At 41.8% G+C, this 27,919-nt stretch overlaps 2 protein-coding genes across 4 annotated transcripts in view; one reads left to right on the forward strand and one right to left on the reverse strand.

Moving 5' to 3' along the window:
- The window catches only part of LOC108804804 (lamin-L(III)-like), a 29,111-nt gene extending 28,465 nt beyond the window's left edge, over nucleotides 1–646 (forward strand). For 2 of the 3 annotated variants that reach the window (XM_018576692.1, XM_018576691.1), the window contains exon 11: nucleotides 529–646. In XM_018576692.1, coding sequence (XP_018432194.1) covers nucleotides 529–567 — 39 coding nt within the window. In that variant the 3' untranslated portion in view covers nucleotides 568–646. The remainder of the gene's footprint in view (nucleotides 1–528) is intronic. The other variant, XM_018576689.1, reaches the window with a different exon arrangement.
- Nucleotides 647–9,648: 9,002 nt separating this feature from the next.
- The window catches only part of SH3GL3 (SH3 domain containing GRB2 like 3, endophilin A3), a 113,593-nt gene continuing 95,322 nt past the window's right edge, over nucleotides 9,649–27,919 (reverse strand). The window contains exons 8-9 of the mRNA XM_018576687.1: nucleotides 23,192–23,316; nucleotides 9,649–9,888 (exon numbers count right to left, since the gene is read on the reverse strand). Of these exons, the coding sequence (XP_018432189.1) occupies nucleotides 9,683–9,888; nucleotides 23,192–23,316 (331 nt within the window). The 3' untranslated portion in view covers nucleotides 9,649–9,682. The remainder of the gene's footprint in view (nucleotides 9,889–23,191; nucleotides 23,317–27,919) is intronic.

Genomic DNA, 27,919 nt, shown 5'->3' on the forward strand with positions numbered 1-27,919 from the left:
CTCCCCCCCCCCCCCCTTACAATCCTGCCCAAGATGTAGGGCAACAAGTGCCCTGTGTTTGGACTTGGGCATATTTTCGCGAATGCCTTTTATCGGACTTAGTTATTTGGGCTTTCCTTTACAAGTCTCCATTACATCCTATGTAGACTCGGGGTAAATGCTTTCATTTGTGTCCAAGTCAGTTAGCAATGGCTAAGGGTGTGCTGTGACTATTTTGGAAGCACCGGCTTGGTAGTTTTTGTTGACATTTTGTACAATAAGACCGGGTGCTGGTTGAAGAATATGAAAACAATAATTTTCTCTGGTTGAATACACTTTGCACATTGCCATTGCTCTCCGCACTGTTCTTGAAGGAGATGGCGAGTAGAGAATGCAGTAGAAATATTTTTTGCACTAGACATACTGTCAGAGTTGACTAATTGGCAAAGAACCAAAATGTCTTCATGAGATTGTCTAGACTTGAGGGTCAGTCTCTGTGATCTAAAAGCACATTTTAACTTTTGATCTTTCCCTTTCCGCTTTGTTTAGGCCCACCAGACTGGAGATCCCAGCTGTTCTGTTATGTAATCCAGCCACTCAAGTGTAACATCAAGAAGACTGCTCTTAAGTCCTAGTGGAGACTGAAGATTTCACTTTCAGTTTTTTTTTTCTTGTTTTGCATTTGGGAAGATGCCTTTTTTTTACTGCTTCTCATAGATTTGTCATCTCACGTAGAAGAATAAAGGAGTGTGGTCTGGAGGAGAGTGTCTGTCTAATTTAGTCCACAAATGAAGGACTCTGCACAGTTTTGCACAGGTTTTGAAGTTGCACTAATTTGACTTGGGAGATGGTTGTATTTTTTTTGTTTTTTTAATAAAGTTCTTCCTTTTTGCAGCACCTGTTCATAACATCTTGAAGGAAACGTTATAGCACTCTATATTGGCTAACTTTTTTTATATTTTCTTTTTCTATTTATAGCTGTAAAATATAAATAAAACCGTAAATATTTCTTAAACCAGACAAAATAAATAGCTTTGTTTTGCACTAAAATGGTTGATTTGGTAATCCCTTAATCATAATTAAGCGAATAGATCCAGGGTATTCTACTGTATGGCAGATCTGTAGTGTCATGTGGCCTTCCTTTGCAGAAATATGTCTGAATATTCTCATTCATCCAGGTCATTCTGTAAAAAAAAAAAAAAAGTCTGGACTTGCAGTAATTTTCTTGAAGTTTCACTGGTCATACGACTAGCTTTTTCTCAATTGAGAAAGCTAGTCGGATGACCAGTGAAGTGTCTTGATTTGTTTTGTTTTTTACTTGACATTTGTATGGGTAGCAGTCAGGAGACTGGATAATGAGCTATACTGGTGCCTGGACTAAAACAATGGAAATTGGCCGTTCTTTGAGTATTTCTTTTATGCTCATGCTGTTTGAAGGATTAGTCCCTCAAAAACTGATATTTCAGCTCTAGATTTCAAATTACATTCTGTACAGATAATGGTCTAAATCACTCACTTGCTTTGTGAGATCTTACTACTATTATTTCTGTCCTGTATGGGCTGCTACTGCCGACATCTCCTTCTGAATATGCATGCTGCCTGTCATGCTGATCCACTGATCTTGAAGATTGCACTTTCTCTGGCTATCATTTGCTGTATGCTAGTGTAGAGTCAGCAATTTAGAATTGTAAAAAACACACAGCCCAGAAACTAGGTCATTAATAGCATTCCCTATATTGCTCTGCATAACAGGGTTATGTTAACTAATGGGGCAGCTTTGGGGAAATGTCTACCCCCCCTTCTAAGTCAACAGAGATAAGGAGCTTTGCAGTTCCCCCAGCAGTGTCTTCTTCGTACATGCTGATTGCCTTTCTAAAGAAGATTCTGTGCTTATGTCAGTGAGAAAAACAAAACCTAGAATTTTGTGATTTGAGATGGATCCTTACATTTGAGTTGCAAGTTTCATTTTACACATTCTCCAAAATGCTGACGGATCATTTTGATTGGCTATTGCCTATATCACAGGCTGCCGTATTAGTGATAGAATGACAGCAGTTATAAAGCACTTGTAATTTGATTTCAGTGCAACCCCAGGCCAAACATTTGGGTTGTTTGGATAGAGCATGGAAGAGTAGAAACCTCTGTCAAGTTTTTGTTTCTATTTGTGCACTTAGTGGGGAAATGTTCCATCACTTCCATCTCTGTAGTGTGCTAACACACGTTCTGTTGCTTATTGTGATGCGCTGCAACACGGGAGGGGGGGTGCAATTCCCAAAGAATGATACCAATGCACAATAACGTGTGCTGCAGTAACTCGTTACCACAATGCAACTCTGTGAATCAGGCCTTGGCATAGGCAAAAACTGAAATATAAGTTTTAACTATTACAAAAGACATCCAATTCCACAGGTCCGACACCTGGAGCCTGTGTTATGCTGGGTACTCCTCAGCCGAGCCACTGTGTTATGGTGGGGATTCCTCAGCCGAGCCAGTGTGTTATATTGGGTACTCCTCAGCCGAGCCACTGTGTTATGGTGGGGATTCCTCAGCCGAGCCAGTGTGTTATATTGGGTACTCCTCAGCCGAGCCACTGTGTTATGGTGGGGATTCCTCAGCCGAGCCAGTGTGTTATATTGGGTACTCCTCAGCCGAGCCACTGTGTTATGGTGGGGATTCCTCAGCCGAGCCAGTGTGTTATATTGGGTACTCCTCAGCCGAGCCACTGTGTTATGGTGGGGATTCCTCAGCCGAGCCAGTGTGTTATATTGGGTACTCCTCAGCCGAGCCACTGTGTTATGGTGGGGATTCCTCAGCCGAGCCAGTGTGTTATATTGGGTACTCCTCAGCCGAGCCACTGTGTTATGGTGGGGATTCCTCAGCCGAGCCAGTGTGTTATATTGGGTACTCCTCAGCCGAGCCACTGTGTTATGGTGGGGATTCCTCAGCCGAGCCAGTGTGTTATATTGGGTACTCCTCAGCCGAGCCACTGTGTTATGGTGGGGATTCCTCAGCCGAGCCAGTGTGTTATATTGGGTACTCCTCAGCCGAGCCACTGTGTTATGGTGGGGATTCCTCAGCCGAGCCAGTGTGTTATATTGGGTACTCCTCAGCCGAGCCACTGTGTTATGGTGGGGATTCCTCAGCCGAGCCAGTGTGTTATATTGGGTACTCCTCAGCCGAGCCACTGTGTTATGGTGGGGATTCCTCAGCCGAGCCAGTGTGTTATATTGGGTACTCCTCAGCCGAGCCACTGTGTTATGGTGGGGATTCCTCAGCCGAGCCAGTGTGTTATATTGGGTACTCCTCAGCCGAGCCACTGTGTTATGGTGGGGATTCCTCAGCCGAGCCAGTGTGTTATATTGGGTACTCCTCAGCCGAGCCACTGTGTTATGGTGGGGATTCCTCAGCCGAGCCAGTGTGTTATATTGGGTACTCCTCAGCCGAGCCACTGTGTTATGGTGGGGATTCCTCAGCCGAGCCAGTGTGTTATATTGGGTACTCCTCAGCCGAGCCACTGTGTTATGGTGGGGATTCCTCAGCCGAGCCAGTGTGTTATATTGGGTACTCCTCAGCCGAGCCACTGTGTTATGGTGGGGATTCCTCAGCCGAGCCAGTGTGTTATATTGGGTACTCCTCAGCCGAGCCACTGTGTTATGGTGGGGATTCCTCAGCCGAGCCAGTGTGTTATATTGGGTACTCCTCAGCCGAGCCACTGTGTTATGGTGGGGATTCCTCAGCCGAGCCAGTGTGTTATGGTGGGTACTCCTCAGCCGAGCCAGTGTTTTATGCATCATCCATTTAGTTCTTTATAGGTGTATCTGTTTGTCCTCCAAATCAAACTGATTAATTTTTATATCTGCTCCAACATTTGACCCACCCCTACTGATAGGTCATCCATATATCCTGATAGCGCGGCAACCAAAAAGTCAAGTTTGCTATTTAGTGCTGTTATTGGAACTGCTGCCTTCTGTTAAAATTGCATTATTTTGTTTCAGTTGTAATATTATTTTTCAGTTAAGAGAATAAACACAGTTTTGTTAAATCCTGTAGTGTTGAATTCATTGAAACAATATGGTAAGATGAGGCCAAAATGTTGTCAAAGGGTCTGATTTACAAAAACTGTTTTCGAAAGTGGGACAGTTGTCCATAGCAATTGTCTAACTTCCTGGCTTTATTAAGAATATGGAACCTGTTTGGTTGCTGTTCCTTTTTGTCTTTTAGCCATTCCTACAATGAATCAGAATGCTTCAGCAGTTATTAGAGCAAAGATGAGAAAAAAAATACAGAGACTTCTCAAGTCACTTTGTAATCACTTTGTTTTGCTCTGGGTAACGCAACATCCTTTCAGACAATTGGAAAAAGTGGACTAAATGAGAACATGGGCTGGAGTGCAGTTGATCATCTCTGCCAGTTATTTTTGGTTTCTTTCCTTTGGAATAGCTGATAATGTGCAAATTATTAGCTTGCTGACTTGAATCCCTAATAATAGTTCTTGTGTGTGCTGCTCAGTTCATGTATCGGAGAGAACCTCAGCAGCTTCTATCTGATTGCCTTTGTGCTGTTAAATAACTCAGTATAGTGCTTATACAGAACAGGAGCTTTCATTACTAAGGTCTTGGTGCTATAAGTACACATTGTTGGGTGTAACAAGTACTAAGCAGCAGGTAATGGATAAGATACAGTTAGGCTCATGAGGTATGGTTTTGGGGTAAATGCTATGTAGATCTCTTTTGAAAATTTTTTTTTTTTTTTTTAAATGTTTTGGGTTGAATGGGAAAGATGTAAACTTAAACCTGACAGATGTTCGGTTTCCTCACTCGGGAGATTTCACCTGTTCCTGTTACAAAAAAGGACGTTAGAGACAACCCCCCTTCCCCATGTGAAGGAGAAATCACATTTTTCATAGATGTCAGTGTAGTGTGTTACAATTTCAGTGACATTTTAGATTTCCCATCACTTTGTGTCCTGGAGACAGTTACTAACAGTAAGTTAGAATAAATGCCCTCAGTGCTGTGACACAGTAATCCATGAGCGCTTCTAACACTTCCAGCTTCTACCCAAAACTAGAAAAACAATCTTTAAATCATTTTATTGGAGTATATTAAGGGTTACATGATAAAGTAATTCTGGTACATTGGGATATCTAAAACAGAGTCTAACTTAGGACAAACCCTGCAAACAAAAAAATGTGAATAGGCCTATGAGAACCTACAGGTTATGAAGGATATTTAATATAGACTATAGAGCTGCCTGGAGAATGTTGTGACTTTGGGATCAGATGGGGCCTGAGCATCCACTTGGTGAAACTTAACGAACAGAAGACCAGGTGGGAGCCTTGCAAATCTGAGAAAATGATGCATGATGCTAAAAGGCCCGTGAAGCTCTAACTTATCTAAAAGACTTGACTGGCAAATTTTAGAACCTTGTCCTTCGTTGCTTTAGGCATGAATGATCTGTTGAATCCACTTGCAGATAGTGGAACAAGACTGAAGCTGTCCCTTATGGGGGACCCTCAAGAATGACGGTCAGACCTGTTTTAAAGAAACAGTACCTCCAACAACACACACCCATTCTGGATATCAACGCAGTAGCGTAGTGCCACAGCCATGAGCTCCAGTTGCAGGACAGAATGATCCATTAGGATAGATCCAGGATCCTGAGAAATTGTTGGACCAGTTGTACAAGTTCTGCTTGCAGTTGCTAGTTCCAGGGTAGGGCCTGCTGTGGAAAGTGGACTTTGTGGTGTGAACCGGCCTTAAAGGAGAACTATGAGGCGAGTGTTTTTCACTCACCTCCTAGTTCTAGCCGACCTGTGACAATGAGACTGTCACAGATCGGGAGGTGAGGGAACACATACCGGCGTTCGCTCACCTCTCATCCTGTCACGGCTCTCTGACGTGACAGGGGATGGGCTGGATTCCCCCCTCCCCACTCCGATCCGCCAGCGCTGACTGGTGGAACGGACGGGGGAGGGGGCGGGTACAGCTGGCTCTGCCTCTAGATAGGCAGAGCCAGCTGTCAGTCACGCAGCTGGGTGGATCCAGACATAATTGTCGGGATCCGCTGCGGCGTCTCAGTATACCGCGATTATCGTAAGGTATGTGGACACACTTGGACATATGTCCCTAATCACAGGTGACTGCTGGATGTGTGAATACCTGCGATCACATGTGTGAATAGGGCCAAGTCTGTTTTGCCAGATTTTACCAGCTGTAACGTGAATGGGACAGCAGAGCCAAGAAAAATCATTACATCTAAAAACAAACATCACTGACTCCAGGAAAGAAGAATGTGATCAACACACCACAGACATTGGACGGATCCCCTTGTGAGTGTTGGTTTTTTACCTATTGATCAACACACCACTTGTGGACCCTGAAAAAGTGTACTTCCCTCCGCTGCACATTAAGCTAGGGCTTATAAAAACCACGGTTCAACATGGAATGAGATTGACTTATGTCAGAAAGAAATTCCTTAGGAGCAGTGATACTAAGATCAAAGAAGGAATTTTTGCAGGACCTTCAATTAGGGAATTAATTCAAGATGATAAATTTGATGACCACTTGAACCAAGCTGGGAAAATTGCATGACAGTCTGTCAATAGTGTATGAAGGAATTTCCTAGGGAGCTATAGGAAGCAACTACCAAGACATAGTAGATGATCATTTGAATCCATAGAAAGCCATGGGATGTAACATGTCTTTTAAAAGTTCATTCCTTGCGTTCTCATCTGGATTTTTTCTTTTCCTGATCTTAGAGCAGTCAGCGATGACCATGGTGAATGTTTTCATTAGGGCACCTTTTATATGGAAAATGGATATCAAGGCAAGTGGAGTCCCAGTATGCTTGCTCAGGTCGGCTGGTCCCTTTAGAGCAGGGGTAGGCAAACTCCGGCCCTCCAGTGTGGTGCAACTACAAAGCCCAATAGGCATTGCAAGACTAACCGCCACAGACATGAATCCCTGAGGTTGATGCATGATGGGATTGCGGTTACCCCTGCTCTAGAGGGATGTTCCTGAGGCAAAGTACTGGAAAATATCATATACTTACACTGTGTGTCACTAGAATGATAGGGAAATACCAATTAGATATGTGAATTTAAATGAGACACCTATGTAAACTGCTGATTTTTATGTGGGTGTGTTATCAGTTTATCTGGTATAAGAACCACCAGTCCCATGATTCAAATCTGAATCGAGTTTAAACCTTCCTCTGCCAGGTTCCCCTTTTCTTGTACAGGTTAAATCTTGCTGTAGAACAAAATATGCAGTAGGGATGCACCCGAATTTCAGCTGAAAATGCTGACAGTACCATAATGACTGACAATTCAGTGCATCCCTAGCTTCTCTCCTCCCCGCTGAAAGCCTGTCTGTGTCCCCTCCGATGACTGCTGGATCTGAGGGGACACAGACCGACATCCAGTGGGGAGGAGAGAATGCTGTCACGATGCCGAGCAGGCGGTCCGGGGAGGAGACGGGTGTCACAGGAGACAAGCTCTCCTCCCGCATCACCCCACTTGGATTCCTGTGGCAGACAGGAGTCAGGATGGAGAGCGGTTACAAGCACTCAGCGATCAGGGCTTATCGCTGTTTGTAAATAACGGAGGATATAGTATGCTTACTGTGTCCCCAGTTATGAACAGGAAGTGCTCTACATCACTTCCTGTTCATTCATAATTGTGGACATAGTAACTCATACTATCTCCACAGTTTATGAATGGACAGGAACGCTCAGTATAGAGGCTTCTTGTTCATTCATAACCGGGGCTGCAGAAAAAGAGATTTAGGACTCTGTGTCCTTTTTGTATTATTTTAAAAAGGAAATATCAGGGGTCTTACAGACCCCTGATATTTCCCCAAAGCCCCTAATAGGTAAGTATTAGGGCTGGTAATGATTAAAATTTTCGTGTTCGATTAATCGAATTTTTTTTTAATCGATTAATCTCGATTAATTATAACGCACATACAGATCCAACTACATTGGTCTATACACATACAGCACAGCAATGAAGTAATACAATTAACTAGGATCACACTAATCCAGCACGTTATTAAGCTCACGTGTCCCACTCAATATGGCCACCGCTTGAGTGGGGCAACTCAGAATAATAACGTGCTGGATTAGTGTGATCCTAGTTCATTTTAGTAATTGCTGTACTGTATGTGTATAGGCCAATGTAGTTGGTTAAACTTGGTAGTAACACTAGGTAGTAACCTCACAGTTCAGAAGTCACCACACAGATCGTGAGTAATATCAGTATTGGAGTTATAAATTAGTAGTAATTACACAGTATAGGGTATAGGCAATAATCATCAATGGTTATCTCCAGGCATTTATAGCATAGTCCAGAATCCATATTATACCTCATAGGTAATAAGCAGGCTCTATTAGGAGTCACCACTAGGTGGTGCTGTTCCCTACGCAATCCCCACCTCTAGTTATAACTATCAGGATAACGTTTTTAACCGGACTGAAGGTAGGATCAGACAACCCAGGCTACTTGCGGTTTCTGGATGTCAGCAGAGTGAGACGGAAACCCACGATGCAGGAGGGGTTGAGCTGGAGACTGAGAGCGGTGTCTTCAATGGTGGAGAGATCCGTGACAGCAAGAGAACCAGCACAGCATGCACTGCACTATAGAAGGATGTCACCGGACTCCTCCCCCCTTCCCTTCGTTAGCCTATGGAGCCACTTGGGGAAGGGGGGAGGAGTCTGGTGATGTCACGGACATCCCGGAAGCCGGCGGAGAGGTGAGTAACTATCAATTTTAATCGATCAAAAAAATTAAACGATTAATCGAGGAATTAATCGTTAATTTCCGCAGCCCTAGTAAGTATACAATTTTCCGTTTTCCTGACTCCAATACATGGCAGCATACAATGGGTATGGCTCCGCCCCCAGCGCATTGTATGCTGCCATGTATTGGCGTCAGGAAAGGAAAATTACCGATAGGTAAGTATACAATTTTCCATTTTAGTTTCGGTCTAAAAATGTAAATTCGGTGCATCCCTAATAGACAGTTTTTGTTACAGACATCTTGAGAAATAAGGCCCAGTTTTCCGCAAACCTTTAGAACAATGGCTTTCTATACTATCACTTTCAATGTACATAGTGGAAATAAATGGAATAAATAGGAGCTATTTATGGAATAATGGCATTTCCCCTTTTGGATCACCATTCACAGGCATGCGATAGCTATGTTCCAATATATTTATTATATTTGGTCATATAGACAGAAGTTCATATTCGACAATTTACCACGACATTGTTGAGTTTAACAAATATTGTGCAACGTACATTAGAATATTCACAGTTAAAGATTTCTTTTTAAAGTAAAATAAACAAGTTACCTCTGTAAACGGACTATGCTTATTGTTTTAAAATACTTTTAGTGAGCATTAAAAAGAAGTCTCTTTAAAAATAGTTGACAGACAAGCTGCAAAAGTCACATATGAAACAATATGATATGGTCTTCATACAACAATAAAATATATTTATATACCTTTTTTTTTTTTTTTGTATGTCTGTGGGTAGCAGTGTCAATGTTTTCATAAAAAATAAAATTGATATAAAATAAATACATATAAAAGAGATGACACACAAAAGTTAAGTCAATCAAGTAGCAAGGCGTTCACAGAATGCCACATTCAAAAGTCCTCAGTCTATTTGTAACACGGTAGACCGGTCTCCAAGGCTCCAAAGTTCACTGTGGAAGAGGAACCACAATTTCAACATAATTGATTGGAAAGAAACCAGACTCCCCACTGACCATGCCTTCAAACCAATTCTCATCAATTTGGTTGGTTAAAGTGATGATGTCACCTTCTTTGAATCCAAGTTCTCCTTCATTTTCAGGGTCAAAGTCATATACTGCTCTGCAACAGGGCTGGTCCAAGTGGATAGTAGAACCTGGAGAGAGGGCAAACAAAAACCTACTTTAGCATGCTTTAGGTAAGTCAGGAGGAAGTAAACATACGTACTCGTGACCATTGATGCCTAGAGGCCCAGGCCAATTTTAGCAGTGTCGACATTCGTCAGTTAACCTCGCAATAACTCTGATCTGAATATTTTTTGCATACATAAATATAAGGCTTCTATCGGGTAAACTGTTTAAATAAAAACATAGGTTGAAAAAAGACACAAGTCCATCGAGTTCAACCTATGGAGACGAGAAAAAAAGAAAAACCTAAAGCAGAACGCTATGCCCACAGTTACCCACTGTTGAAACCCTGCTCTGTTTTTTTTTTAATTATTAATAGTCTGACAAATGTGAAAAAATGTAAAATATTTTTTAAGCTAATCATGTAATTGTATCTGATAACTACAGCATTAAACCGATGAACACTTCCACCTTCAGGCTGCAGTGCCATCTAAAGGCTTTTCCCTAAGTTGAGAAGCAATCGGAGACAGTGCTGGTTACATGTAATGTATACCTAAAATGCCTTCTAAGTAAAGGGTGGTATGGTAGCAGCACCAGAGGCCATTTTATCCTGGAGCCACTATGCTCAGTAACACAAATAGAACCGTTACTTCATTCAACAAATCACTGTATTAAAAATGTTATTGGTCAGGAGACTGAAACGCCAGGTACGAGCCAATAGAATCATTTCTACTGAAAGCTGTCATGCTGATCCAATGGCCCCAATCTGCAATGGGGGGAAATTTACCAAAGCAATTGTGACAGTTTTAGCCTCTTTGATCATTTGTTTAATGTGCAAATCTGTCTTTTAACATGTGCGCCTGTTGTGACCCGAGCTTACACTACTTTTCCAATTGCATGTGTTTTGTGCCTGTTCTCATCTGCACTTGTTCTGGGCTGTCTGAAACTGGAGCATCACCTAACAAAACAATCACAACTTAAAGTGACATTAAACCCTCAGATTTTTTAACATAAAACAATACTGTAATGTGTGCCTTACTGTAATCCATGGTTGTTTCCCTTCTCTTTGCTGCTCTTCCTTTTAAATGCTCATGTCTTCTCATGCTTGGGGAGAACTTCCCTTTGCAGCTCAGGGCCTCTTCCTGTAGTGCTGGCTCAGGTTGCAAACCTACACACAGACACCATGTATCCATTTCAGAGACAAGGCAGTCTGCATCAAAACAGAAGTTCTGCCCAGCATGAGAAGACATGAGGATTTAAAAGGAAGAGCAGCAAAGAGAAGGGAAACAACTATGGATTACAGTAAGGCACACATAACAGTATTGGTTTATGTTAAAAAAATTTGAGGGTTTAATGTCACTTTAAGAAGTCCCCATGACCAATTCTTCAAGAAGCGACAGTTAAACCTTTTGCCTGGAGTTACAAGTCTACTTTCTGGAGTCTATTTCATCTCATTTATGAACAACATTACACCAGCAACATCAATCTGGCGCAAATATATTCCGTGCAAGTTCAAACACTCGCAATTGCTATGATAAATTCCCCCCAGTATCTTGTGAGTCTTTAAAGTGGAACAAGCTAGTGTACAGTATATTGACTATGTACTCATGTGTTTGTGTTGGGCTTTAGTACTTGTTGATTCACAAACAAGTAGGTCCGCAGTTGTTGGCTCCATATTTCTCTTGTGCTGGTTTCCTTGATTGCATTGAAATATGATGAAAGTGAAAAAGAATTCTTATCTATGTAAAACGTGGCCTAGCAAATCAACACAAATTCAAAGCGATTATTTCATGGTAAACATATTTCTGAACAGTGTTTAGCGTTAAGCCGTGGACGCTTGGATGAATTCATGGAAGTACATCATTATTACACAAGAAAAGGAAACACAATAGCATCACACTTTATACAATATATACAATGCATTTGTCAAGCAGCCTTTCTTCACACAAGGTTTGTCATGCAGTCACAGCCTTTGAATGCATGTTAGGAGTTCTTCATTCACACAATAAATATGTGAAAGTTTTTAACCCTTTCATTCCCAGCACCTTAAACCTATATACACCACCCCAAAGCAGAACTAAACTTACAAAAAAGATTACTTCGTTTTGTAGAGCACTGTAAGTGAAACAAGTGAGAGTTCCTCTCACTTCCTGGGGGGAATTTATCAAAACTAGAGCAGACAAAATCTGGAGCAGTTGCCCCTGGCAACCAATCAGCTTCTCTCTTCAGTTAATATTTGAAAATGAAAGAGAGAAGCTGATTGGTTGCCGTGAAAACTACTGCTCCAGATTGTGCCTGCTCCAGTTTTGATAAATTCCCTTCCCTATCTTCCACCTGTGCTCCCCCATATCCCTGAAATGCTGTCCTTGCATGGAACTTCAGTAAAATCTTCTGGATCCATTTCTAACCAATAGCACCATTAGCTGAGCACCCTACGCATGATTGTAGCGATTGGATGTTAGTGCAGCTCAGACTGATGTCATTAAAAATATATAAAAACCAGAAAAGTTTTAACGCTGGATGTTTTGGCCGGAGTTGGGTTCTAAATCTGAACACCAGCCTCACCTTTTAACATCATCATGTTTGTGATGCCGTCCAAATATACATTCTGCAACATTGGCATCTTGGCAGTTGATAAAGAGATCTGTCTGCGTGTGTTTACACTGCGAGCCTAAACTTCAACTTTAACCAATGACAATTACTGGCTGTCTTTGGCTTTAAATCTTTGTGAGTCATTGACCTGAAACAAGTATGTAAATCATGAAAGTGAGACATTAGAGCATTTCATCTTCATACTTTTCTGGCCCTGGCACTCAAAAAGTACTGAAACCATTGGGTTGGCTTGATATCAAGGGAACTAGTATTTTCAAGAAGACTTCAGCAATGGCAGCTTCCATAACCCCTCAGTACAGGTTTCTTGGAAACCCTCAGCACATGATTGGAAGTTTACAATGAACGCAACTTCCGTTCACTTTACTTCAGTTTAATAAATGACCTCCTATGTGCAGGGGCGTATTTACCGCGAGGCAAACAAGGCGTTTGCCTAGAGCGGCACTTTCCTTGAGAGCGGCCCCAGGCAAACGCCTTGTACTGCGTACTGACAGCATGTTTGTAAAAGCTCCGTTTAATGTACGGAGCCTGCTTTTGGAGGAGAGGGGGGAGGGGGGAGCCATAGGGGTTTTTTTCCTTCCTCTGGATCAACATTGGGTTATTGTGGGCATAGTGTTCTGTTTTAGGTTTTTTTCTTTCCTCGCCTATAACTCTATAGGTTGAACTTGATGGACTTGTGTCTCTTTTCAACCTAATTAACTATGTAACTATGTAACTTCTGTAGGGTTGTGCCCTGAGGCCAGAGATGAAGGTAGACGGCGGGAGACGGCACCATAGAAGAATATGGGGCTGTATTGCAGTGCAGTGGCCAGGATGTAAAGAAATACCGAAGGCATTGGTCATTGGATCCAAGTAAGTATGAATCTGAGGATTCTGGACAGTTAGATTTTTGCAACAAGGCTGCTGTACTAAAAGAAGCTTTCATACTCATCAGAAAGACACTCACAAGTGTGTTATTTTGCTTAAAGAATAAGTGCACTTTTTGTCAAAGTGCATTTTCTATTTTTTGTTCCCTCCCCTGTCCTAACAGATTCCACCTTCCACAGATGCATACTTACCAAGATCTGACACACCTCCTGTGTTTGTTGACATCCCATAGTGCAGGTCCTCTCAATGCTGCCAAAAAGAATAAGCGCACTTTGTTTTGTAATGCACTTATCGTTTAGGCTCCATTCACTCCTCGGCGTTTTGTCACATAAAGCTCAGGGCGACAAAATGCTCAAGACAAGGGATCCCATTCATTTCTATGGCCCTTGTTCACACCTGAACGTTTTGTCTGGACAGGGACTTAAGGCATTGGTACGATGATCTACAGGAGACATCTTGAGCCCTGGTTTATACTTTGCAATGGGCACCATTTTAACTAGGCCCCTGAAACGAAAATATTTCCAAAAAAACAAAGCTAGCTTTATCTGACACTTCAGGTCCTTGCTCAGAGTAAGCACCCAGAACTCTCTCATATGCACTTACTTCCACCCTGCTAAGTCTGATTATCGGTCTCAGCACTGCAATGGTCATACTCAATGGCCATCAACACAAGAAGTCACCATAAATCTGGGCACTTGGACATTCTGGGCACCCAGGGGGCTTATATTGAGGAAGGGCCTGAATTGCAGGTACCAAGGATGTGCCCAGCATGTGCTGACAGCACTGGATTGGAAGTATATAACACTATATGGCATAATCATGACAGAGCAAGTCACCTCTGAGTTGCATCATCTGTGTTCAGAATTCAACGCATGTGAATGTTTGTCATTATTAATAAGGACACATTTGTATCTGCATAGTTAGGGCATACCCAGCACAATCAAGGCATATTGGCGTCACATCAATACCACACAGTTCAATATACAGTAGGTATTACGAAGACCTTTTCATGTATGTATAAGAATGACTTGTATAAAAATCAGCCAAACTAAACACAAGCATATCTCTTTGATATTCATCACATCGTCTACACCTCTAAGCTGGCTGCAAGGCAATAATGACACCATGCTAATTGCTCACACTTCACACAAGATTTCTAACTCCCCATTAATATTTTAAAGAAGAGCTCCACTAAGCACAATTCACATCTAAGCTGCCTGTAAAATATTCGATAACAAGCCCTTCTGTGGAAAAACACTTGTGGTTTATGAGATCTCCATGGTTCTAACAATAATCCACAAAGAGAGCCGTCATCATGAGACCCCACTGACTCCATACGGTATTAAAGGAAACCTCATGATGCAAATATAGCAGCTGGCCTGTATGTTTTAGCACTGCGATTGCGGTGCACATATTTTGGCACCAATAATGTGGCACATTGTAAATAAATGGCAGAACCAGAAACACAACCACAGCAGAAGCAAATGTACATGCGCTGTGTTTTGGGTTAAAGGTGTGTTTCTGGATGGGTTTTTTTATGCTATCGGATTAAACGGTACAATCTCCTTTAGATTTACTAAGACTAGGCAATGTAAAGTCCTACCTTGACATTGCAGACCTTGTATATGCAATCACATAGTCCCTTGTACTACAGAATTATCAGAATTATTGGTAGATTGAAGAAGATTGTACAATTGGTTTGTAATATGTATGGACAACTGGTCAAGAAAAGATGAGAAAGATAAGATGAGGCTTCTCCAATAGCTGGAAGGTTTTCTCCACCTTTCTTTTAGGCAACTTTCTAAAAATCAATAAACTTTCCAAAATTCAAATGCCAAACCACCAACTAACACCACACTCTCCATAAAGACTGTACAGAGACAACACTAATACCAGCAGGGTTCAGCACACACACTAAAGCACTGACTGGCTTTCCATTGTGTACAGTGGTTATAGCAAATCTCCAGATGTTCTATACATACGCTGTGCTGTTATACCTTTCTACCTCTATGCACAGAGTCAACATCAAAGTTCTTTTATAGTCAGCTCTCATCAGATGGATAGAGCAACAAGGAACATCAATGGTCTCATAAGGCTCAGTGCACAAAGTGGGAGTAAACCCTAAAATAAAACAATTGCAGGTAGGCTCCTCATTGCAAAAGAGACACGCTATGTCCCTTCTGCAATAAAACAAACGTATCTGCTTGTTCACAGTTTTTAAGTAGAATATACACGGTGTACATTCTCGGCATACCTCAATGCCAAAATGAATTCACTCCCATTCGCATGTAGGTAGGGCTGCAACTAATGATTATTTTTATAATCGATTAGTTGGTCAATTTATTTTTTCGATTGATCGGATAAAAAAAAAAAAACATCTTTAATTTAAAATAAAACATACAAATGCAGTGTTACAATCAAGGTTTACTTCAGAATAAAACTGCATGCACAATTTTTTGCAAATGCACTGCACCGGAACGCACAGCATTGCGTTACCGTGCTGTCCAATGCGGCAATCACACTGTGGCTGGGAGGCGCGTTTGGAGTCCATTAAAATTAATGGCACTGCAACGCACCTCCTGTAGCAGAATTTGTCAGGCCAAAACTGAAAATGAACTTTTTTCCCAGCTTTATGAATTTTTTAATAATTGTATTGTAAGCACATGGCACTTGAATAGCTCCAGCCAGGTAATGACAGCCGCCAGTGTCAAGATTCCGCAGATGGCAGCTGAATGTAAATGCAGCAGATAGTGGGCTGGTGCAATAGCCAGCCTGCTATTGGTCAATTCAAATTGCAATAGCCAATAGCAGGCTGGCTATTGTACCCGCCAACTGCTTGCTGTGCTCTCCTCCCAGCGTAGAGGAGAGAGATAGGGGATCCAACCAACTAGTTGACAACTGTTCTCATAATCCCCATAGTTCTCCTTAGGGTAACGGGAGGACACAAACTAGCGTCCTCCCGTCACCCTAGGCTCAGTATACCGCGAGCTGTAGCGAGCTGTATACTGAGATGCCGCAGTATACCGCGAGCAGCTGCTCGCGGTATACTGAGACGCCGCAGCTGAAGCGGATCCCGACAATTGTGCCGGGATCCGCCCAGCTGCGTGACTGACTGACCGCCCCCTCCTCCGTCCGTTCCGCCAGTCAGCACTGGCGGATCGGAGCGGGGAGGGGGGAATCCAGCCCCTCCCCTGTCACGGCAGAGAGTCGTGACAGGATCGCGAGGTGAGCGAACGCCGGTATGTGTTCGCTCACCTCCCGATCTACTGAGCCCACCTGACAATGACAGTCTCATTGTCACAGGTCGGCTAGAACTATGAGGTGAGTGAAAAGCACTCACCTCATAGTTCTCCTTTAATAGATTAGTCGGTCGCAGCCCTACATGTAAGAGAGCTACATCATTCTGGCCAATCGAGATGGCCGAAGATCCTGAGCCTGGGTGAAGACCAGGTGAAGATGTCAGTGCCAGAGAGGGGAGGTGAGTTTAGTTCCACTTTAACACCAGGATAAAAATCTTTATTTTCAAAATAGTGACAAGTTATTTTCAGCTGAGTCCAATGACATCTAAAATTACAGTAACTTGGTTACAATTAAAGTGACACTAATTTAAAGAGTTAATCCTTCAAGTACCCTAACTATTAACATAAATGTATCTTATTTGTGTATCACTTGGCTGTAGATCCTCAAATCATCTCTGAATTGGTGCCGACACTGTCCTTCCTTCTGGAGGGGGGCTACTTTTGTTCTCCATGGTCCCTGTGTGTGTTGTAAAGTAGTCCCGGCTCCAAGCTCACTCCTGTGATGGACTTCAATCTCAATACAAATTAGTAAACTAAACAGGAGATTGTAGTCTATCATGGAAACAAGCTTGTGGTGCAGTGGCTACTTTACAACACACACAGGGACCATGGGGAACAATAGTAGCCACCCTCCAGAAGGAAGGACAGTGTCAGCACCAATTCAGAGATGATTTGAGGATCTACAGCCGAGTGATACACTAATAAACCCTAATAATGTTCCTTAGCTAGTAAGAAAAATCTAGTTTAACACCTGAGGTTAGTTTAACTTTAAAATTCTTGTCCTTGTGTTAAAGCTTTGTGAATCAAGCTTATGGCTTGGCATCATGCTGGCATTACACATGAATTATGGATAACATAGGTACAGATATTTTTATGGGCAGACTACAGATTTACAGTAATTGGCAGCCCGTGTGAGCGTCTACACCTAAATTTAGCAATAGCTGACTCCACAACCTCTATGTTTTCCTGGCCTGTAAGTAGTTGGCAAAGATAGTAAAATTCAGTTATTTACAGATAAAATGACAAGTGACCTAAGTAAGTGACCCTACCCCAGCATCTAAATTTCACATATAACTACAACCTTCTGTTCTTTTAGATTGTAAGCCCTCACAGGCAGGGCCCTCCTTACCATCTTGTCTTGATTTGTATTGTGATTGTAATGTCTTCCCTATATTGTAAAGCGCTCTGCAAACTGTTGGCGCTATATAAATCCTGTATAATAATAATAATATAATAATAATAATAACCTAATGTGTAGGTGTCTGCACAACTACAACCTGCTGTGCAGATATGTGTTATGTACAGGTAATGTCATAATGTTGTTCTTTTTTAAGGGTATTAAAAAACAATATTTTCATCGTCTTTGAGTTGTGAAGGTTTAATAGCATATAAAAGATAGGGAATACTTGAGAATGTGTGTCCTGGAAAAATCATGAAAATTCAAATATGTAATACCTGTAGTAACTGCTAGAGGGCAGTGCTATGCCACACTCTTCTACAACTGACACTTCCTGTACAGTGTGAGGAGAAAATGTTTAAAGGCATAGTGCAGCTTTTGCAAACAATGTTGAATGCATACATATTAATAAAAGAAAAATATGCATTGATTCATTTGTTTGCATTTGAGCCTGCAAAGCATTGCAACTGTGATCAGTGAATCGTGGGAGCAAGGTTCCTGAACACTTTTCCTCCTAGCCCCTGTAAGTACGTAGGGTTTTCAGTTACAGGACAAAGGGAACGTCAATGGACTACAAGTGTAATGTAGAATAGTCTACGAATCCCGCTTCCACTGTAGCAGATGGGATTCTGTGAATGGATGGTGTGGCTGTGCGGGTAGAAGAGCTGCAAGTGTACAAGCTAGCTACCATGAATACATCAGCCAAGATGCCCTTTGACAGAGGTTTCAAGAATGAGATTGGCTGAAAACTTGAAGAAATGTCACCAGCACACCAAAATTCCTTTCAGGATAACCATGTGTTCAATGTTAAGCCTGATGAAGGGACCCTTTGTGGCCCAAAAGCGCTTGTTTTTACTTCACATGGTTCTTATTAAAAATGAACACATGGCTATCCTGAAAGGATTTTTGATGTGCTGGTGACATTTCTTCAATTGATTCCTGTAACCAGCTGTGCCATCCAGTCACTACAAGCACCCTACCCTGTCGTTGGGGCATCCGGTAAGGAGTGCAACAAGTTTCTTTCTATTTTCCATGGCTGAAAACTTGCTCCCACCACCTCAAATTAAATCAATTTTGTCTACAGGAAAAAACTACCTTAGATTGACAGAATGGGAATAGATGGCAGGAATACCTAAGAATCCCCCAGACTTCATTTACTCATTCTGAAGCTAGAAGCTTCCCACTCCATTGTTATTGGGGTATAGGGAACCAATGGTCATTTTCACAAAAAATAAATAAATGTAAAAAATTGGAAGAACAACAAAAATCTAAACCTCTTTGCCCGAGTGAGTCATCTTTATTCATGCAATGCATCTCCGAAAAGGAATATTATGTGTCTTTGGAGTTTTTCCCATGGAAGCACAAAACTATACCTAATTGCTTTCAATCAGTCATATCTCTTCATTGAATATTCTGTTCCAGAGCCCTATCAAAATTGTTTGAGAGTGTTAATTTCATGCCACGGAAGTAAAGCAAGTCCCAATACACTGCCTCTCCGCAAACACAGCCAATGTTTCACCATGTGAAAAATGCTCCATGCATGAAAGCACAATACTTTTACTATTAGTTTTGAATGTAGCTGGCAAAGTAACACCTTTTCAACCCCAAATGGCAGGACAAAAACACCATTAGGGGTTAAACATTGTTATTATGACCAGGGGCGTAACTAGAAATCACAGGGCCCCATAGCAATATTTTGATCTGAACAGTGCCACGTTCCTCCTCACAGCCGCCAGTGACAGCCAGTAGCATGAGATTCCAAAGTGACCTAGGCAGCCCGCATGGCATCAGGGGGATGTCCTGGCCAGGCCCCCCGCCTGGGTCGCTATGGCGTTTGTTCCGCCACGCATTATGACAACTCAATAAAGGTTTGTGCTGTCATGGTGCTATTACTCTCTGTGCTGTTGTTACTTTCAATCACTGTTCCAGAGAGAAAAGATGGCCTACAATATACTTAACGCTCTACTCCAGCTTCAGGATTTTGTAAATAACTTTTGCCCTCTAGTTAGTTAAAAAAAAGTTTAAAATACACTTCTTATCGTCTCCATGCTCTCCTCTTCCAGTGTTCACCACCCAACTTGCCTGGCATCATCCAAACCCTTCCTGTAAGCCCAGGCCTGACCCCTTGGGCTCAGTGTCATCACGCAGCATTGGTTTCAATGTACACTACTGCAGGGAACAGCGTTAACATATGTTGCGCTGTGTAAAGGACAGCACTCGTCAAATGACTGCATGGAAGACGTTTGGATTTAGAGTATGTATACTTTAAAGTTAACCTGCTCCCAGACTATGCACACCAATGTATTTACATATTCTGAACAAGCAGTAAAAGCACTTTTAAAAGCACTAATTCACTCCTGTAGCTATAGGCATTGAGCAGAAACTCATCTTCAAATGAAACTGAAATAAAAAAACTAATTTTCCCTTTATTTCCTATGAAGAGCAAAAGCCTGGCAAACTTCTAAATCTTGAATGTAAACACACACCAGGTACCTGGGAGTTTTTAGAAATCAACTGAAACCTGACCTTGGAGCCTTGGTGCCCAACCTGCTGGCACTTGGGTGTATGGGGGTCTCTGCAGACACTGGTCTGTTTTGTTGCTTACCCAAGCCAGTGAAGAAAAAATATTTTTTTAGACTGAGTTCTAGTAGTTTATCGTTTGCTTAATTTCTTTCACACTATCTTACTTTTATTGTACTGTCCATCCCTTTCCTCTATGTTTTTTTGTTTCCTTTGATCTCTTGTAATGGATCTTGCTGAGAGAAATATGTGGCACAAGTCATTTTTAAGGGGGCTGTAGGGAGCATAAATGTGGAATCTCTGATTTGTAAAGAGGCTGTAATAGCAGTGATCTCTAGCAGTATCATGTAACATGTCTCCAGTCTATGACTATCTCCTTTAGCGTGTCTTCAGTCTCCAACAACTACTATAGCATGTTTATAGCCTCTAACCATCTGTTACATGTTTTCAGGCTCTGACAGCTTTTTTTGGCATTACATTCTCTGAATATTATATGTGGCCCTTTGGTGATGTCAGGCCACTCATATCTACCTATATAGTAGGTTGGCCACCACTGCTTTAGAGTCATGTTGTAAATGTTGAGGTAGGGTTACTTTACAGTATGTGCAGCTAGAGAGGTCAGTAATGGCTGGTTTTAAAGCTCTTTTACTGCTTGTTAAGAAGATGTAAAAACTTTAATGTCCATAGTCTGGGCACAGGTTGCCTTAACATTTTTGGATGCATCAATTAAAGCAATGCAGGGAGGATCAACAAAAAGGTCTCACTGTTCTGAGGGAACTTGAGGTTGGGCTTTAAAGTGCATGTTCAGTCAAAGCTTTTTTTTGTTAAGTGACATTAAACCCTCAGATTTTTTAACATAAAACAATACTGTAATGTGTGCCTTACTGTAATCCATGGTTGTTTCCCTTCTCTTTGCTGCTCTTCCTTTTAAATCTGTATCTCTTCTCATGCTCTGCAGAACTTCTGTTTTGCAGCAGACTGCCTTGTCTCAGGAATGGATACACGGTGTCTGTGTATACGTTTCTATAGGCTTGTAACCTGAGCCAGCACTACAGGAAGAGGCCTAAGCTGAAAAGGGAAGTTCTTCCCAAGCATGAGAAGACATGAGGATTTAAAAGGAAGAGCAGGAAAGAGAAGGGAACAACCATGGATTACAGTAAGGCACACATTACAGTATTGGTTTATGTTAAATCTGAGGGTTTAATCTCAATCTGAGGGTTTAATGTCACTTTAAGTATGGATAGAGTGGGGAAGTATTAGAGCCATTTGGCTTTTTCCTGCTATCCGAGGCTCTTTTAGAGAGGCTTTCCTCACTTTCTGTCACAGTGAAACAGTTCTACTAGACAGAAAGTGGGGATCAGTCTGCAACAGCAACAGGGGAAGGCTTGAGATATTTTATATTTCTTCTGTATTGCTGTTGCAGATTTCTCCTCATTTTCTGTCCGGTAAATCTGTTGACACAGGTATGTACAGAAACCTCTCGGATAGCAGTAAAAACCTGAAAGGGATCTAATCATTCCCCACTCTATCCACAATAAAAATGTTTTGCTTTGACATAAGATTGTAATATGTGGCCTTCTGTGTGCATATAACTCTTACTCCTGGCTGATATAATCATCTTCCACTTTAAATCTATGTACATGCTTAGTGGACACCAATGTAACATACAAGAGCCAGTTGGTGCCATCTATACACCAGAAGGTACTTACTGATGTACAACATACAGGGGGTATGATAACACCAAATTATATATGTAAGAAGAAACAACCTCATATAATCTTGATTTTAATTGTTGTTTCCATAATTTTGTGCAACCTCTGTATGATTTCATGACACCAACAGAAAACATTTACAATGAGGCCTCTGTTACAACTTACTAGCCATACAGGCTACCTTGCTCCTGGAAGCTAGCCAACCCACACACAAGAAGGAATGAATAAAAAGATCTACATACAGGTTCTATCTCAGCTGGTGCAGTTGCCCATAGCAACTAATCAGCTTCTTTCATCAGCTTCTTTTACGCAGCTTACATAATTAAAGTCTAAAAGCCAATTAGATTGGCTGTGTTCCAGCTGAGTCAAAGTTAAGACGCTTTGTATTAATTCATGTATTAATTCCTTAATCAATTCCTTAATAAATGTATTAATTCCCAAATCCCTCTTCTTACACTACAAATTATGTTCTTTGCCTCCTCCACATCACAATGATGCCACGAAGCAAAAGGTGGTCCAACAAAATATCAGATTGTGACTTTTTTTTTGGCCAGGCAGTGTATATAGTGGTAGGTATACTGTATAGATATATATATGGATGGATAGACGGATGAGACGGATGGATGGATGGATGGATAGATAGATAGATAGATAGATAGATAGATAGATAGATAGATAGATAGATAGATATATCAGGTCTGCTTATTACCATAAACATTACTAAAAATACACATATGTATAAAGAAGTAAAACCAGCTCAGATAAATTTAAATGTACGGTATGTTTGTTTTAAGGTTATTATTACATGTTGCATAAGGCAGTTTGGCATTTATGTTTAATGCACATATGAAAGCATTTAGTAACCACCCCTCGAGCGTGGGAGGCCCCGTGTTCTCCGGAAAGAACTGCACAATACTAGGTGTAATTATCATATTAGTATACCGTATATACTCGAGTATAAGCCGTCCCGAATATAAGCCGAGGTACCTAATTTTAGCCAAAAAAGACATGGTCTCATGTCTCTTGCGTGTTGAAAAACTTTCCAGAAACCAGCTTGCCTGGGAAGTTATTATTGGTGACTAACAATGATCCTGAGATAAAGATCATATCAGTTGTTTATTGAGATAAGATGGATGGTTATCTGTACCTGATAATTTGACGGATGAACTGCAGGATATCCCATTATGTGGCAGCTTTTCATTTGGCTCCATTGCAGACATTATGGATCTTGACTGATGCTCTCTCTTAGGTCGGCTCGACGCAGAATTCATTCTGTGAATGGAAAATGGTGAAGTATGTCTTACAGATATCATGATAAAAGTCAGGTGGTGTTTGAATAAATTTTCTAGAGAGAACTCGGTTAACCCTTGCTAGAGTAAAGGTGCCCATACACCTGCCGATTATCGCACGATAATCGCAGGTGATCCCGCGATCGTACGATAATCGGCAGGTGTATGGAAGGCGTGCGACCGTTGCACGTCTTTTGTCTCCCGGGCAGGCTTGAAAACCCGCCGAGAATCGAACGGTTTTCGGCGGGTTAGTGGCGTTCTCGGGAGACAAATGCCGCACGGGCCGGTGTGCACAAGCGCACACTGCCCGCTCAGCATTGGAAGCATCGGATCACGCGTGTCGTGCGCTGTAGTGCAGGTGTGAACCTAGCCTCAATCTCTGTAATTGTGCTTGATCACCACTGTCATTGGGAAAGGGAGAGTTAATCCAAAACTTTGAGTTGCCACCTGAACAGGAATAAAGGGGAAATCTTTTGATGGCAACACTTGTTCCTGTGATAACTGTCTAAAGACGGTTATACACACTTCGACTTTTGGGGACGGTTCTTAATGCTTAAATTCGCTGTGTGGGTGGGTGGCTTCCGGTCAGCATCTCTTGATCAGATGATCCAAGGAGCCTGTTGGAAAATTCTCGGATGAACGAAGCTAGCAGAAACAGTGGGGGTATTCGTCCATCAAAGCTTGTAAATGTTGATAGAGGAATCTGTTTTATTTCTTTTCGTTCAGCCCACAGGTTGAGCGAAGAAAAGAGAACCCTATATACCCGGCATTGGAGTGGATTCCCTCACATTGCAAAGATATCCTCTCACTTCCTGTTGAGTCTACAACACAGGAAGTAAAATCTCCATAATGAAAGACAGGTGGTGAAAAATACTAATAGCGGGTTGAGCTTTCCCCTAAAATGAAAAAAGAAAAATGTTTCTATTCTGGATAAAGAGAAATAGAAGAGCTAAAATTCATATCAGCAAAAATGCTGCTCCAGCATCACACATAGGCATTGAGTCATGTGATCTCTGCTAAAGGGGAGGATCAGAGTTCAGACTGGCTGAGGTCACAGGAAACACATGAATGCTGATATCTCATTGTTCTGGTTGTCAGGAGGAGCTTTTATACATGGGCATGGGTGGATCTCAGGAGGTAGAAATTTTTTTACCATGGCTGCTCTTTGGGGAGCAAAGGAGATGTGTAAATGCTAATAACCCTTTCTAGTATGTTCTATATTCCTAGTCCTGTGGATCATATACTTATAACCGTAGCACAATCTAGTGCCCAAAGGGCAAGTTTGTAAGGAACCGAGGGAGTCATGGTTTCATTTTCTTTTATGTGCAACTCAGATCGGTCTACAGCAGTGGTTCTCAACCTTTCTAGGGCCGGGACCCCTTGGTAACATCTGCCAAGTTGTGGTGACCCCCAACAGTAAAATTTAGGGATGATGTGGCTGCTGCAGCGACATCTGGCGGCGTGGCAGGAGAACTGACACTGCTGCGCTAGGAGAGGGCTGAGGAGGACTCTCACCTAGCACAGCAGAAATCACACCGCGACCTACAGGTTGAGAACCACTGCTTAAAGGAAACCACAAATTGAATTAATAATTAGAACCGCGTTATGTAACGTAAAGCGCATGACGTCAGAATAAAAAAAAACACCATAGGAATGCATAGCTAGATTCCTATTGGTCATTTCACTTTGCAATAGCCATTAGCAAACTAGCTATTGCACCCGCCCTCTGCTGCTGTCAATCACTAGAAGGGGACCTGATGGAGAACTTTAGGTCCCCCTCTGCTGATTGGCAGCAGCAGAGGAGCTGGTGTAATAGCTAGTTTGCTATTGGCTACTGCAAAGTGAAATAGCCAATAGGAATCTAGCTATGCGGAGGGAGTTCTTTAGATACATGCAAATTGCAGATTTTATTAATAAGACTGCTGTCCGCAAGACCTCTCAGACCAGATTCTTACCCTTTGAACGGATATGCCGTGATGATCCACACAGCCCCGGGCTGATCTCCCTCATATACTCCTCACTACTCTTCTCTGCTACTTCCCCCCCTCCCTCCTATGTTCAGAAGTGGGAACAGGATATTGGTCTTATTCTCAGTGACGATGACTGGCAACGCATTTGGAAGAACACCAAATCATGCTCACAAAATACCAATATTTTGGAAATCAATTACAAAGTTATTCTACGGTGGCATATGGTCCCTACTGGAATAACCTCCTTTGCGCCTCTGCACTCCCCATTGTGCTTTAGAGGATGTTCTGAACATGGCACTTACTATCACACGTGGTGGTCCTGTCCCATAGCCTCTAGATTCTGGGATTGGATTTTCCGTATGAACGATGAAGCTGTACCAAAAAACACTTTTCTAGCTCTCCTTAATAACTTCCCCATACGGTTCTCCTTAGCCAAACTGAAGCTTATATTGCAGGTACTATCAGCGGCCAAACATGAAATAGCTATATCATGGAAATCCCCCAATCTTAGTATCTCCAGAACCAAATAATATATATCTTGGATCATGTCCCATGAAAAGAGATCAGCGCAATTAGACAACTCTATGTGGAAATTCAAAACTATCTGGTCCCCATGGGTACAACACTTCCTGCCATCTACCTTTGATAGACGCCTGATCACCATCTGAAATTTATACCTCCACCCATGACCTACTAGAAAGTTATCTCCTCCATTTTTATGACCACCCAACCTCTTACCTCTTCCTTCATCCTTACCCTTATCTCCACTTTCTACTTCCCTCTCTCCTTTCTTTTTCTTCTCTCTCCTGATCCTTTCCTATCCTGCCAACAAGTTTTCCCTGAGGCTTTTATGCCTGCTTATATGCAAATGAGCTAATAACCTAAAATAGACACACAGTATAATTTGTTGTCTGTGCTGACCCTGCTTTAAAGCTCATCTCCAGGCAAACATTTATCAGCTTGTGAGTGCCACACACACAATGCTGAACCTTTTCTTTTCGTGATACTAACTCTGTTATCATTTTTTCCGGTAGATTTAAATAGCAAAGCCTTTTAGGTCTCAAAATATCCCCCATTTAACAATTTTGTCTCAGTTTGTGAAGCGGATATGCAAATGAGCCGATCATCTAATTAGACCATTTATAGAAAGCTGCTATTTTTAACCCGATATTTAGACTTAAAGGGAAACATGATGTAAGCTGATAATAATGCTAAGAGTTCTGAAGAATTAGGATTCTACATTGGATACGCTATACTTCCTATAAAAGGAATCTCTTCCCTCTAATATTGCTCTGCTTAGCACATCCCCGAGTACAGGAAACCATTCATGCTAATTGCTGCATTGAGGTGCACATCTGTGGTAGTCAAAATGACATGATGCAGGACGAGGGCATGTACATTGGCACAAACCTGCTCTGTTCTATATTGCTGCCATGGCAAGCTCCTTCCATGTAATTAAAAGGCAGGTAAGTGCTATTCTTGCTTCTGCTCATTTTATTTTAATGTTGAGAAGAATTTTATTTTTTGAACTATAAATTAGCAATACACAATTTGTTCTGGTTTCAGAAGTTGGCAGGGTTGCTAATAGGCAAGTTAACTGATCTTCCAAATTCAGACAGGCAAGATTTGTGGTGTAAGATCAGTGGGAGACAATGAGGAAAGCATGCTGTATCAGCAATGGCAAAGGTGCCATGCAACAAAACCAGAACAAGAACCTTTGGGTCTGCAGTTTTTGAATTTCAGCAATACAGAGGGCTTTCCAACATAACCAGCATACTAAAGGATATCCTTTATTTAACAAATACAATAAACAATTAATGTATAATATAGATAGCACAACAGGTAACCTATTGGAGTGCCCTAGAGTCTGCTACTCACACAAAACACAATGGGGGGATTTTTCAAAACTGGAGCAGTTGCCCATGACAACCAATCAGCATCTCTCTTCAGTTTGCTCAGGAAAGATTTGAAAATGAGACAGAGAAGCTGATTGGTTGCCGTGCACAGCTGTTCCAGATTTTGTCTGCTCCATGTTTAATAAATCCCCCTCATTGTTATTTAGAGGACCTAGATCCACTACATTGCTTTTTCATTATTAGATATAATTATTAATATGGCCACTTATTTGGTGTTTTTATTAAAACATGGCTACAGTAAGTAGTCATGTAACTCAAAATGTAAAAAGAAGATACGTACCGAATGTTAAAGAAGAACTTTATGAATTTAAGAAAATTAAGTTAAGTGCTCCTCAGTCCCAAGGTGGTCAGCGCTCACCTGGAGGGGGGTGGGTGCATACAGCATGCTTTCCTCACTGTCTCCCACTGATGTTACACCCCTCTGCTCTGGCTATGGACCTGCATAAGACATGACGACGTCAGCGCTCCTAAATGGTGCCCATACACTGTGCGAATTCGCACAATGGGTGCTGCTGTCTGCACCCTTTTGATCAGCATCCCTCGATCAGCTGATCGAAGGAGCTGGCTGGAAAATTTTCATTTAGTAGGAGCCGGCAGCCAATTTAGTAGGAGACGGCTGCCTGCTCTCATTGGGCATTTTGACTGCTGGGCAGATTTGAGGAATAGGTAAGTCTATCTGCTTTATATGAATCCCCTAGAT

The sequence above is a fragment of the Nanorana parkeri genome, unplaced genomic scaffold (assembly GCF_000935625.1).
Source record: "Nanorana parkeri isolate BGI_ZX_2015 unplaced genomic scaffold, ASM93562v1 scaffold74, whole genome shotgun sequence".
Taxonomy (NCBI): domain Eukaryota; kingdom Metazoa; phylum Chordata; class Amphibia; order Anura; family Dicroglossidae; genus Nanorana; species Nanorana parkeri.